Source organism: Centrocercus urophasianus, unplaced genomic scaffold (assembly GCF_019232065.1).
Source record: "Centrocercus urophasianus isolate 14NV4802_14NV808 unplaced genomic scaffold, USGS_Curo_1.0 seq_17, whole genome shotgun sequence".
In the NCBI taxonomy this organism is placed as follows: domain Eukaryota; kingdom Metazoa; phylum Chordata; class Aves; order Galliformes; family Phasianidae; genus Centrocercus; species Centrocercus urophasianus.
Genome location: NW_024884722.1, coordinates 16,649,630 through 16,661,861, shown reverse-complemented (window position 1 = coordinate 16,661,861; position 12,232 = coordinate 16,649,630). Strand labels below are relative to the sequence as shown.

The following is a 12,232-nucleotide window of genomic DNA, read 5'->3' as shown; positions in this document are numbered from 1 at the left end:
CCCAAGCCAGACAGAACACTTTCAAATGAAGCATGTACTGCAATTTAAGCCACTGTAGACATCATTATTTGAATATTTTTTCCATACTCATAATTAAAGGTGCTGGCCTGAATGAGGCTGAAGAATGAGTCCTGGCAGTCTAAAAGCATCTGAGACATAAAACACAGAAATTGAAATTGTTCAGGTTCCAAAGAACTATAAATAGCAGTGATAGTATGAAAAAAAGCAAGTGGAAGACTGAGGTAAAAAAAAAAAAAAAAAAAAAAAAAAAAACCCCCACAAATATAAGCCTCCTAGCACTGAAATCTACAGTATTAAGCTACAAGGAGCCTCTTTAGTGAGATGCTGGAAAACTCATCTATCCAGTATTTGCTTAATGAGAAACCATACTCCAGAAGTTCTGCAGTAGCTAGACGAAGGAGACTTACTGGGATGCACCAGTTTTCCAGTATACTTGCAGTTTCTGAACAAACATTGCAGCCGACTGAACAGCTGCACTTCCTCCCTGGTAATAACAGTTTACCTCTCCCATTCACCTATTACACAAACAGCATCCTGATGGCTTGGGCTCTTACTGTTGGCTGTAGAAGCAGAAACATGGCAGAGTAAAAGAAAAATCTTCTGGGAAAATGGATTTATGATCTGTTTTAAAAAATGTGATAAATTCACTCTCTGTTTAAAGTTATTTAGCTCAATTTTTTCCATAAAATATATGCATGAAGAAAGATATACATTTAGGGAGAGAAAATACATGTATGATTTTCATATTTCAGTATTTGAAAGAGGACAAACTGCACTGAGAAGCTGACAGGCAAAATGCATTTTATTTCCTGTCCTGCTAAGCATGATGCGTTTTATGCTTGTGGGATAAGTGAGTGCTTTTAAAGCTGTGGATCTAATTTTATCCATGTCAGGAAAAAGAAACAAAGTTATTCAAAAATTTACAAATATCATTAGATGTAGAAACAAAATTTAAATACTTTCATGACCCTGATTTATATCCTCACCTAACTAGGCAAAATAATGGAGACAGAAGTCACTGCTAAAATTTCTCAAACTGCTCACAAAACTGGTGCTGTCTCACAACATATTGACCTTCAAACCTGGCAAAACAATCCAGAAAACACTAAAGAACAACCCATGCACTGCTCTAAGTCTTTAAGACTTGACCCACACATCTCTGCTCAGCGATGTTTATAGCAGACACTGGTGGCACAGTGACGCCCCCCAGCCTGATATTTTCAGGTACTTCATTTAAGGGCTTCTCAACACTCGATACACAATCATATACTCTTTCTTGTGCAACAAAGCTAGCTGCAGTAGCTTTCTAGATCAGCTTTCTACCAGTATAGTGAAAAAATACTTATAGCTTGCTTTCGTGGAAGCAGTCACAAACATGGAACTGTGGTACTGTTTAATAAAGACCATCATTTCCAAACACATGCAAGTTACAATAACTGCAAAACCAAAAAAAGCACTGAAAAACTAACAAGAAAGCAGAATACCAGACAGGTTCATAGAGACCACAGCAATGTATTTTGACCTCAAGTTTTTTCTTTAGTTCTCTGATGAAAAACAGATGATTTGCTACTATTTGTTTGTCATCTCTCAGATTGTTCTTAATTCCTTACATCACATACCCTGTTAAGCAGCAAAAACACCCAACCAAACAAAATAATACAAAATGTGGATACAAAAATAATTCCCACAGATACTTTTACATAACCTGACACAGGTAAGAAAATCTCTACCTTAGAATAGCAATCTACTAAATGGTTGAATTAGTAAAATAACAATAATGCTCTCAGACTAAAAAAAAATAAAGACCAAAAAGGCAGATGGTACCAGAGGCACAGCATAAAAATGCATTTATTTTTGTTCAGTACCACAATGTTGCGCTATCAGGTATGAATTGTCAGTTATTATTCTGAGCTCCAGGGAAAGATGAATGATTCAAATTTACAAATGCTGACAGTCGCTGCTTCAGACTGTGTCACTACTGGAACTAACACACATCAGAACTTGGTTATGTTATCCGACCAAGTTAAGAGAAGACTTGAAACATGAAAGAAAACCAATAGAAAACATCTACTTATCACATTAAAATCAAGACAATTTCAACTTACAAAACTTCTAAAGTGACAGGTAGATCACTTTAGGAATCAAATTCAAATCAAACACAATTGACAAGTAAGGCAGTATTTTGCATAAAAGCCCCTAATCCAATCTCCCAGCGTGAACGTTGCAGCGAGTATTGGAGCTTCAGCCTCCCCTGGGAAGAAGCAGATTGCCCTCTAGTGTACGTTGGAAAAAGTGATTCAGAAACAACCAAGAGGAAAACTTCTTGCAGATTAACACAAACTCATAACTCTTAATGAATTTAACCAACAGTTTCTGCAATTAGTTTGACCGATGTTAGATCACTCTTGAAATCATGACATACCTAGAAAATCAATGCATCTAGAATTTGAACTAATATTCCAGAACCCAGTTACCATAAGGAAAAATTCTGATATACTTTGTATTTGTTATTCTGTATGCGTGATTGCATCAGCTTTAGAATTGAAGTTCTGCTACTGTATCTCCCCAGGGTCTGCAGGCTCTTTGGTCTTTGATTTTCCCCATTCAATTGAAAGAAAAAGCAGTTGTTGTTGTTACCACTGTAACAGTATGCAAAGCTTGAAGAAGCCATTCGGTTTTTGAAAAGCTGTGAACTTGATGCAAGATGCTGTATTAAGACTTCATTATTTTCGATAGAAAAGTGAAAACATTCCCAATAGCTGAAGCAAAGGGAAGACAAACACTGCTAGACCAGACTGGCCAGGCAATCAGTTGACCCCTCCTCTGTAAGTCAAACTTTCAAGAGAGAAACAGCACTAACTCATAGTTTGGCTTAATGACAGGGTACCATACTAAACAAAGAATAAAAAAATCTGTACAAGTCTGAGTTAAATTTCACTACTGTGCCTAAACAATTGGCAAGCACAGGCTTCACTGTATCACCAAAACAGAAGCATCTGTTTTTGACCTTCTGAGAAATCTACTTTCCTGCTGCCCATGGTCACTGATAAAAGTACATTTTTATCCTACAAATGCAGAATGAAACCCATATATCATACAATTAAATCTTTCTTAATATGAGATTGTATTCAGATACTGAGCCCATTTCCCACTTATTGCAATACCCAAGAAAGAAATTCTGAATCCAAAACAGTAATGAGCACAATTTTTTTTTTCTTTTTAAAATACAGTCAGGAACCAAGCTGAGTGTTTAATATAGTTTGCCTTTTTGAAGCACAATATGTTTTCTGTTTTAGACAGCTAAGAAACCCTTACAGATTGTTCTAATTTGCTAAACTGAAGCATTCAGCACTACTTTTTGGATCTAACTTTTTATGGTCTGCATGCATGGATTTAATTGGCACATCCTAACAGATGAGATAAATGCAGTTAGTACCACAAGTCTCTGCAAGTAAATTAAGACTGATGTAGATGATTACCCACTTGAGCTTAGAATGAAAGGTGTACTCAGTGAGCGAGCCAAAATATATCTTCATTTGTGTCTCAGATTTGTCATTTTAAAGAGCAGTTAGGATGCTCTAAGAAAACGTTTTCCAGGAAAGGTAATATTTAATCCTTTTTAAATTTATAACTGATACAATGAGAGACTGACTGATTCAGATGCTTCAAAGACAGCTCATGTATGAAAACTGATTCAACTTGAGAAAAAACGCCACTTATTTTTTAGTTAACTTTATTTTTGGTTTGACCTTTTTTTATCACGTTTTGAGTGCTGATAGCCACAACATCCAGCAACTCAGCTGCTTGGCTGATGGTTGGGAGACACGGTGAGAAGCAGCTTTACTAGCCTTGCCTCCCAGCCCTTCACAGCAATTAAAGGAAGTGCCATTCAAAAAACTATACTCCACAAACTATACAAAAAAGCCAAGAAAATACAGATATAGCACTTACCTCCCACAACCTGAGATTTAATTCTTTCCCTGAAGCAGCAGGCATACACATACTGGCAGCTGCTATGGGAATAGTGACCCTAAGAAAGCTATTAAGAAAATTTCTTTTTGTTTCCAAGCTATTACTTCATGCAGATAATGTATTAGTGATGTCAAAAGTGTAACGCATTAACTACAGATAATGAGAAAAAAATTATTTGATTATATTTACACTTCCTATTTTAATACATGTAAAGGAGAATTTTTGTTAGCATGCAAAAAGACTGGATGGGCTGCAGCTTCCACAGCTCCAAAACCCTGACAGAGTAGAACAAGAAAATCATGCAGTTACTTTCTTGCTGAGAAGCCAGAAAAGGCTTATTTCCTATGCCTTTAATCTGCACTGAAGTGAAGCTTACTTCTATTTTCTGATTCTAGGTATGAAAAACTAAAAATAGGTGCAGTTTCACTGAACAGCCTTCAAAGAAAGCAGCTCTGCCGTGACCTGGCTGCTCCACCAGGAGGGTGACCGCTCTAGACTCCTACTAGAGTCAGTGTGGAACAGCTCTTGACCAGGGCAGTTACTGCTGAGTATGACAAAAAATACACTGAAACCACAGCTGTTGAGGGGGATCAAGTCTCTGAGACCTTCAGCACTACCGCAGAGATTGATGACCTAATCCAGCCCTCTGGGTTCAGCTGGGAATAGTCACTATGAAGGACAGTGGGAGATAATGATAACACCACCTTGCACAGAATCCTCAACTTAGCATTTAGCACCTGACAGTCTGTCACTGATTTACTTTACCTCCCCACAACCCTGGTGTTCCTTGCTACATTAGCCAGAAGATTTTTTTCCCCCATGTCTGCACAGCAACACTGCTCCAGTAATGGTAACAAGAGAAAGGCAAGAGCGATGCAAGAGCAGAGATAAAAGGGTGTGCTGAATTCTGGCCTTTCCACTTTCCGCTGACCACGCCTGGCTGTGAGCAACCAGGCTGACTGACACAAGTTGCCTTCAGAAGAAAAGCAGAGCAGCTGTTCTCCTGCTTGCCCTGTTTACCACAGATGCATCAGCTCCTCTTTGGAAATAGTCAGTTCCTCTAGCAGTCCCATAATTAGCTAATTACCATGCTTTAACATCATCATCGTATTTCCCCCTTGACACAGACCAATCTCTTCAAGTCCCATCCCTGAAAAGTTTTAATGTTAAAGAAACTCATTTTCAGCCTTCAAGAGTGTAGGACTTTATACAGCACCAAGCACAAGACTAGATGTTCAGAATACTAAAGTAATCCTAAAGGACTTTCCCTTGCCTATCTCAGGGGTAAAATATACCATAATCTCACTCATTTATTTGCATTCAAAAGTATAACTGATGTGAAACAAGACATAAATGTAAGCAAATGACAGCATTTCTTCAGCATTCTTAATATGTTTCTTAATTCACTACACTTTATTCTCTCATGGCATTTCCCATAATGAAGATTACCTGAGGGTGTCAGCATAAAAACGTCAATGTGGACAGCTGCAGCTTAACAGCCACAATAACTGTAGCTATGAAATTTTTAAGAGATGTAGTGTTTTGGTGGCAATTACAGTTATTGATATTTCTAAAATTCATTTAGGCTTTTATTGTAACTTTAGTAACCAAAAGAAATGTAGTCTATGATATGACTTTGCTAAGGATAAATTGTCACAATCTTAACGTTATTAAAAAACGTGTTTGAATGAATTTAAACTGAGAGTCATATTAAAACTTTCAATCAAAATAAATTACTCTTGATGAAAACACTGAATTAAAAATGATTTAATATTGGCCTAATTTACATGTGAAAAGTATGATTTTATTCAATAAAACAGTAAATATCTGAGTGGTTAAATACAATTAATTTCTGTTAATGTACCCCAATAAAAAACACACTTTTTTGACCCTATGGACATTGTTCAGATTAGCCTCTCATTGAAATCTTCTATTCAAGAAGCAATAAACTAGTCCTTAACCTTGAAAAGCAGCATCCTGGGATTGCAAGCCTAATGCCAGCTCCTGATCTGCCTCAGTAGCGTAAGACGCGAAAGACAAGTTGACCTCTTCCTACTTAACGTTTTGTTACCTGTAATAATGCTGCAACTAGAGCACAAGCATCTCTATCAGAGCATGCCTCTTTCTCCACAGCAGTTCTTATCACAGGTTGAAGATGGGTATTCATATAACCTCCTAACCCCTCTTTTTGATATAGCATAATTTAATTTTGTAAATGTTCCATTTCTGTAAAACACAAAATTTAAGTCTCCCCACCATTAACCAGGTGTTATGCTAGGACTTTTACCTATATTAGTCACTCTTCTCTATAGCTTTAATAACCATTGCCCCTTTCACTCCAGGAAAGCTGTTTTCAACTTGGAATCCATGCTTTTCTAAGGGCTAAAAACCACTTGAAAGACCTTAAATTACATGTCACTTCAATGGCCCTTAAAAATGTTTTCTAAACAGCTATAACAATAGTAACATTGCACAGTCTTATTGTTAGGAGCTCAACAGTAATGATACCAGTAGGAGAAAAAAAAAAACAACAAAACAAAGCACCTCAACAGCACACTGTAGCTACAGAGAAATCACTAACGCCCAGGCCATACAGATTTTATAAATTACAGATTAGCACCAGGTGCTTCAGGTGCCATTTTTAGAAGTAACGTGTTCTTGACATCTTAGCTGTACTGCTCTACCTAATTATACTAGTTTATTTAATAGAAGATGCTGATTCTTTTTATAAATCTTATGCAGTTTACAACCTTAGGTCATCACAGCTCAAGAAAACTACTACCAGTGCCACATCTTTGTTAAATAAGAACATCACTGTCAATAAGAACAGAAAGAAAGGAAAACCACTGTCACAGAAGGCAGCTCTTTTTAGATTTCACTAATCGCAACATGATGTCCAGTCTTTACTACTTATCTAAGTTATGCAAGAGTTATTACTCGATAATAAAAAAGAACAGATGATTCCTTTCCAGTATGAATTTTACGAGTTTAAAATCAAAATCCAATTTATATTGATGTTCAAATTAATATATTTGCCTGAGATTTCATCTAACTAATGGTTTATACAAAAACAGTACATAAACATTTGTTCAAGTAATTTTTTTCCTGACTAGTCACTGAAGCCAAAACCCAAGCATCTCATCCCAAACCAAACCAAAGACATCTCTCACTGTGAGAAAATGCCTTCCCTCTGATGAGGGAGTCTGCCTATTCTGTAATTTTGCCTATCAAATAGAACATGTCATATATATTTGAAAGGCAGGTATGAGGATCTGTAGACAAAAGTAAACAGCTTAAGTAAACAGCAATGCTGCCAAGTAATACACAATACATTTTTGTATATACTCTACTGTTGGCATATTCACAGTACTGTAAATAACAAACAAATGCAAAACTGAAATAACTTACTTTTGAATGATCTTGAAATGATCAGAAAAATTAAATAACAGAATCCTAATAATTAAGTATGCCTGATTCCCTTAGAAAGGCTATGATCATTCTGACCGTGTCCTCCCCCTTATTCCAATTCCTAGTCGTGTATTACAGATTTTGTCTTTTACACGTGCAATATCATTTGGTAATGTTGCTACTAAAAAGTCCGGGACTAACCTTAGTCTCTGTTTATAATAGTCTTCATCTCCATCATCTCTCCATCTTTTTACTTTGCGCTTCCCTACTGTATGTTCTTCCTCCTCAGAGCTTGGAAAGTAGTCAACGTCGTTTTCAGCATCTTTAGAATCCCGCCTCACCGAGTATTTTCCCTTCTCTGACAAATTCCTGAGTTCATAATCAGAATCATTTTCAGCATGTGAAGATGCCCGTTCTTCCTCCTCTTCAACTGCTGCTGGCTCAAGTTGTTCCTCATCAGGTACATACTCAGATTCTCCACTATCATCTTCTTGTCCAGGCTTCAGCTTTGTAGTCTCAAGATTTTTTTTTTCTTTTGGAATACCTGCTTTTGAATGAACCTGAAGGGCATGCTTCTGAAGTTTCTTCAAGTGTTTTTTTAAACGTTTGTCTGTTTTTGACAGAACTTTACCTCTTTTTTCCTTTGTAGCAGATGCGGGAGCTACGCACTGAACATTTTTGGCTTGTGCTTTCTTCTTCGCTCTTTTGTGAAGGGATAACTTCTTTCTCTCAGATGACAGCTTAGCCTGGTCTGCTAAATACTTTTCAAAATCAGATGCTTCATTTAGCATTAGTCGTCGTGTTTTCTTCTCTGGCTTCTGAGGTATTTTAGTTCCAAACGGGGTCATCTGGCCTGTACGAATAAGCTCTTCCCACTCTGTTTCCTGAACAGGCATAAGCATACTGCCAAGAGATGAAGGACCAGGCACTGCAACAAAAAAAACCAACAACAGAATAACCACAATGCCTTCCACATGTTCTGAATAACTCCAATACAGAAACAAAATTGTGCATAAAAACCAAATAGATTTAAAGTTTAAAAACAACTGCAAACTAACATATACATTATGTATTACATACATAATATGAAAAGGTCAAAAAAGGCAGAAACTAACAAAAAAGGTCAAAACAGACTTGTCTTTTTTAAAATTCAAGTTACTTCTAAAATTTCATATAGGAAACATTATGCACGCTCTCAGAATGCTAATACTTCTGGAATAACACACAGCAGCAAAAACTAACATAGAAGAATAATCCTTAACACCACATGAACTCTAATGTGTTCCCTATATTTTCAGCTCAATATGTCATCATATTCACTACAACAAAGCACAGAATTCCCAGAAGCAGTAACAATGCCCACTTCTATTTCTATTACTGATTGTTTAGATTTTCTTATAAGCTTGAAATCTGAAGTCTCCATTAAGCATACCAGGAAGAGACAAAAGATTCTTCCCCTAAGCTAAAAAAAAAACCCTAAACCCTCCAATACTACAATAGCATTAGGATTATGATTTTAAAAGTCAGATTGACCAAACAGCATATTGTCATTGATAAGCACTACAGTTTAACTGCATACACAGCTACCACACTTATTATATTTGTGTTAACTGTGTTGTTATCTGAAAGCAAGGAGGGGGGATATTTCTTGCATTCAAGAAGCTGAAGGGAAATGCCAACCTAGAATCTATTACTAAGGTCCAAAATTTCACAGTAGCTACAACAGAACTGCGAGCATGGTATGCTACTCTATATGCTATTTAAAGCATCGTATTTATCACTAAAGCATGTTTAATGCATAAAGATGATGCATCTGGCTTGAAACTCCTCCCTTTTCAGCTCATCAGTTTCTCAAACAATAGGAACTGTTTAACTTCATTTCGTCTGTTCATTTTCGGCTCCATACACTTTCTAGCCACATTTCATCACACCAGGTGCCAGAGTTTTACTGCGTAAACTCATTAGAAGAAAAAAAGCTTAAGATGATTTCCTGCTAAGAAAAGTTTACTGAAGTTTTCATTCTCACTAAAGTTTCTCGAATCAGGAGAGGAACACAAGCCTTCTGAGATTCAGAATCCACATCTGCAATGGACACAGGGCATAAGGATATAGCACAATGAGGGGGAAGGGAGGAGGAATCACTGCAGAGGACAACATTGTACAGGTCCAAACCTGCCCTTCTGGATACCACACATAATGATGGCGAGTGAAATACAGTTAACCTGGAGTTACAAAATGCAATCTCAGTTTGTAGAGGGCAGTGAAAAAGAAAACAGTGGAACATTTGCATAAGAAACTCAGAGAACAAACATATTGCTCTGGAAGCTGTTTTTTTTTTTCTATTCTTTTTTTTGTTTTGTTTTAACGTAGTATAGCCTGATAAAGTATTCCCCTCTTACATTTCTAACTATAATTTTCAACAATAAGAAAAAAACAATTTTGTTAATGCTGACTGATAGCATCCAGCATATAAAATGTAATTCAATCACGATGCTAGTCATCATTATCAAATTAGCTGTGAAAAAATGTTAAGATTTCCAATTTATTAAGCCCAATACTCTAATGTGCATCAGTCATCCCTACTGAGCTGAACAAGGATTAACATCCGTTTCTTAAAACTTCCCACATGAATATGCCAAGATTTGCAATTCTGCAGGTGCAGAAAATGAGTGTTCCTAACACTCTCTTTGAAAACAAGCCACTGAAATGTATTTCCTTATTGGCAAAGATCTTGCAAATTACCTTCAAATAACAAAAGGCAGTACGCCAAAGTAGAGCAGAAGTTTCAGCCTTCTCCCATACATACCTTCATCATCCTCAAATTCAATTTCATTTACTTTATCAAGAATCTCAGTTCCACCAAGAACTGCTTGGAGACGTTTCTGCTTTGCTTTGATCTTCTTTAGCTGTTGCTCCTTGAATGACAATTAGGTACATTATTAAAACTTCAAACTATTTCAGGATCCTGTTATCCTTTTAAACAATACTTAAGCTATAACATTTACAGTATTTTCTACCAGAAAGTCATACTCAAATGTTCAAAGTATCCCATTTAATTAAAAAGCACAAAATTGTCACAAAGTGTCTGTGATTGATAACTCATAAAATATGCATAAATTTATGTGTACAATCATCTTAAAAATACACAGTAAGACATTACTATTTATACACACATTTCACATGCTCATTATGCATTTTCATGCCCATTTTTCAAGGTCATTTTATAAGTATGCTGATACAACCAAAAGCAGCCCTTGGATTAGTGAGATACGTGAGGAATATTAAAAAAAAAAAAAGTCCATGATTTGCAAGACTGAATTACTGGCAAATAACCTATTTAAACCAATTATAATATTCATTAGGATTTATTTATCACCCAGAAGTTTTGGAATGTTTGCTTAGAAAGGAAGAAAAAAACACAAGTCAGACATCTTAATGTATGTTTGTACATAACTAATTCAGGAATGGGTGCAGCTACTTTAACAGCAAAAACTACAAAGTAAAATGCTTTTGAAAAATAAGTGAAAAAATTCAACACTACAGACATTAGTCAACATTACAGACATCAACACTAACACACAGGCAGTGCAACTTTCCTCATGTGTAACTTTACTTTTTCAAAGTATTTTCCCACATACAGAGGCACATAGTTTAGTAAATAATAAAAATGAAGTTTATGATGCAATCAGCTTTTTTTGTGCTTGAAGGAAGGTGCTCTTGCCTGCCCAAGTCCTTACATAGCACCTTTCACATCACAAAGCATAGTGTATTCGTGTACATTACAATGTATTACCTCCTACCCAACCATTATCCTTGCTACTGAAGAATTTACATTACAAAACACTCCCTGGACAGCTCTAAGGAAACAGCTCTAACAGTTATTAATTTCCCATTTATCTGAATAATGGAGCAATTCCAACTTTTTCATTTTTTCTTTTTAACTACGACAAAAAGGAAAATACTTAAAGGCAATTCTCCATATTCAGTTCAAGATGAGCTTCACATAGAGCACCTGCCTCCAAATACACCATGACTTAACCAGAATCTTGAGCATATTGAGATCACTTTTCCAGATTAGATTTTCATATAGAGATTGATTTTTACACTTCAAAAGCCATTATAGATGGCTAACTACAGATTTCCAACGAGTTATGAACTTTATCTGCTACTACCGTGCATGATTTCAAGTAATGGGATATCAGGAAAACATAACATGCAATTCCTTGATGACACTTCACGTTTAAGGATGATAATCATATATCTTCCCATATTTCCAACTACTTATTCCTAACAGTAAGTTGCTAGACCAGGGCCACTATTCAGTACTGCTTGCTCCTGCTCCCCCTCAGTTGGCCAAACTGTGAATACAACATTATTCCACTTGCTGAAATGATCAGAAGAATAACTAAAAAGAAACAACTGAATGGGGTCAGTGGCAAAAAGCCCGAGACTGGACAGAAGTGTGGACAGGAAGTTTTTCAGTTGGGCAATCATTACAGAAATTATTAGGTGCATTTCCATGAGACAGTGAGAAGATCTAAGAACTACATTCCTAATCAGAAGTTTCGCTTTTCTCCCTTCTCCTTCCCATTCACAGATGTACAGGTCTATTGCTTACATTACACTGATGCCTGATTGCTCTACAGCTCCTTTAGCTAACTACTACAGCAGGAAAAAAACTGGAGCAGCTTCTGTCATACCAGCAAGTTACAACAGCTCACAAAAGACAATGATGCACATTACTCCAAGAAAGATGCAGTGAAAGAGCATCAGGAAAAGGAATACGGGAAATGAAGGCCATGAGAGCTGAGATTTAGACCAACTCTCAAAT

General features: G+C 36.4%; 1 protein-coding gene across 1 annotated transcript in view; it reads right to left on the bottom strand.

Annotated features, from left to right (window-relative positions):
* ERCC6 (ERCC excision repair 6, chromatin remodeling factor) overlaps positions 1–12,232 on the bottom strand; it is a 46,198-nt gene that overhangs the window by 28,165 nt on the left and 5,801 nt on the right. The window contains exons 5-6 of the mRNA XM_042818457.1: positions 10,208–10,316; positions 7,603–8,329 (exon numbers count right to left, since the gene is read on the bottom strand). Of these exons, the coding sequence (XP_042674391.1) occupies positions 7,603–8,329; positions 10,208–10,316 (836 nt within the window). The remainder of the gene's footprint in view (positions 1–7,602; positions 8,330–10,207; positions 10,317–12,232) is intronic.